The sequence below is a fragment of the Gadus chalcogrammus genome, chromosome 2 (genome assembly GCF_026213295.1).
Source record: "Gadus chalcogrammus isolate NIFS_2021 chromosome 2, NIFS_Gcha_1.0, whole genome shotgun sequence".
Taxonomy (NCBI): domain Eukaryota; kingdom Metazoa; phylum Chordata; class Actinopteri; order Gadiformes; family Gadidae; genus Gadus; species Gadus chalcogrammus.
The window spans coordinates 10929573-10931960 of NC_079413.1; the positions used below are offsets into that span (position 1 = coordinate 10929573).

At 47.7% G+C, this 2388-nt stretch overlaps 1 protein-coding gene across 1 annotated transcript in view; it reads left to right on the top strand.

Annotated features, from left to right (window-relative positions):
- The first annotated feature begins 1822 nt into the window (after positions 1–1822).
- The window catches only part of vat1 (vesicle amine transport 1), a 26204-nt gene continuing 25638 nt past the window's right edge, over positions 1823–2388 (top strand). The window contains exon 1 of the mRNA XM_056580473.1: positions 1823–2388. This exon is cut by the window's right edge and continues 122 nt beyond it. Within this exon, the coding sequence (XP_056436448.1) occupies positions 2091–2388 (298 nt within the window). The 5' untranslated portion in view covers positions 1823–2090.

The window sequence follows — 2388 nt, forward strand, 5'->3', positions numbered from 1 at the left end:
TCCAGAATGTGAAGGAGTCATCGGCAGCAGCATGGGTTTTCGGTCCTGTGGCATACGCTACATTACTGACGGACACAAGAGGGTTCTGTCTACCCTGTGTGCACCCATTCATCAGCAGAGGTGATGCATAACTGACCTCGGAGTAACTTCTGCAAAATAATAAAACACTCACACTGACACACACACATGCACCCATGCACACAAACACGCGCACACACACACACACACACACACACACACACACACACACACACACACACACACACACACACACACACACACACACACACACACACACACACACACACGCCCATTCTTGGAATATAACAAATGCTTGGGCAAAAATCAGACAAAGTTGCAGTATTACTAACATTGTAGCATTCAGTGACTTTGCAAAACACACCAGATTGTATAGGCTACCACTCTTGTAATGAGACATTCTCCTGAAGCAAAAGAGGCCAACTGCCATTTGGGTGAACTGCCAGAAACTGATGCAGAAAGCAGTGTTCCAAATGTTGTTTATGATCAGGCCCATAGCTCTCACTCATCTGTAGACCCAAAGTCAATCACATGAACTACTTTGTGAGGTGTACATTATGTATAGCACATATAAGTCGTCGTCCCCCCCCACATACACCCCCCCCGCCACACACACACACACACACACACACACACACACACACACACACACACACACACACACACACACACACACACACACACACACACACACACACACACACACACACACACACACACACACACAGGCACAAACGCACACATGCTCGCTCATGCAAACACGAAACAATTCGTCTGTGTTACATAAACTCGCTCCTCATGGTCAGTAAGAGCAGCAATGTTCAGCATTAAGTCTTTGAGACCTATCGATCGGGACACTCCTGACTCGACACTGCTGAGCAGCACTTTACGGCCACAAGGTGTCTCTCAACACTCCCCATTTTTTTATCCACCACAACTCTGAGGGGGCTTATCAATTCTTGCCCGTCATCTCTCCTCCATTCCCATAGTATGTGCACGAGGCTTCAACAACAGGGTATATACAGGTGTGGCCCTTAAATAACCAACTGAAATCTAGTGCGATTCATTAATGTGTGTCAGAGCACCGGTCAAATGTGGAAAATACATATTTTATCCTGCTGGTTCACACTAATGGAGCAGAGACCCTAATTAGTTCAATGTGGCATTGGTTCACCTGTGTTTGTCCTATGATGACGCCTCTAAGGGTCTCGTGTTGGCATATGCGTGGGGGTTCCAGGTGGTGTGATGTGTGTGGCGGGAACTTGACTCATTTTACCCAACGGTAAGGTCTGCTGTACAGACTTAACCTTTAAAATTCACGTGTATTGCCGTAATGCCCAGTAATGTTATGGCTTAGATACCAAATCATTGAAATGGACTTAAGGTGATGATACTAACCTTGTTAAGGCTGTTGTATAATTTGAACAATAGACTCACGATTTTCAATGCTTTGCCCGTGTGTAATAAGAACCTGGTAGGCCTACTTGTTTAGCCGAGACACACCTGGAAAACAGTGGGACTTTTTTTATTGAATTATATCTGGGTGCTATAGGCCTATGTGTGTTGCCTCCCACTCCAAAATATGTATTGAAACGTTGTTAAAGGGGTTCGGGAAATGCAATGTCTACACAAATTAAATGACTCAAGCTGGCTGGTCATCGTTGTGCCGTACCAAAACGTATATACCTATATCCATCCAATTACAAGCCACTCTAAATCCCCGGGAACCAATCCGTGTTTTTCAGTCCGCCCATGTCTCATCCCACTCACGCTCTTTGTCAGAGCCGTTGACGACCACTGGCCCCTGAAGCCGATGCGAGGTACTGCCTGCTCTGTCATTAGGCGAAGCCCACTGTCTAGGTTTGGTTACTTCTCTCTATGCAACAGCCGTGAACAGGACCTGCCCGTCACATTTCCTTCTACTTTGTTCTACTCACTGCTAAATCAAGGCACTAATAATTCAGCAAAAGCCTCCAAGGCAACAAAAGTGAGAGAATTGCAGATCTTTTTTTAGACGTGTCTACTATCTAGCCTACTAACACATCCTCAAGATGTCTGGAGAGGACGCCCCAGCCCAGCAGCAAGACGCTGTGGAACAGAAACAAGAGAAGCCTAGCGAAGAGCCGAAGACGGAATCCAAGACCGAGTCGACACCTGCCCCGGCTGCTGCTGCTGCCGAGGCATCTCCGGCGGCGACCGAAAAGGCACCAGAGGAGGAGGCGTTCACCTACCGCGCGCTGGTGCTCACCGGCTATGGTGGCTATGACAAAGTGAAGCTCCAGGTCAAGAAGGGTAAGCCGGTCCTCAAGGCAGGAGAAGTCCAGGTGCAGGTCAAGGCATGCGGGCTGA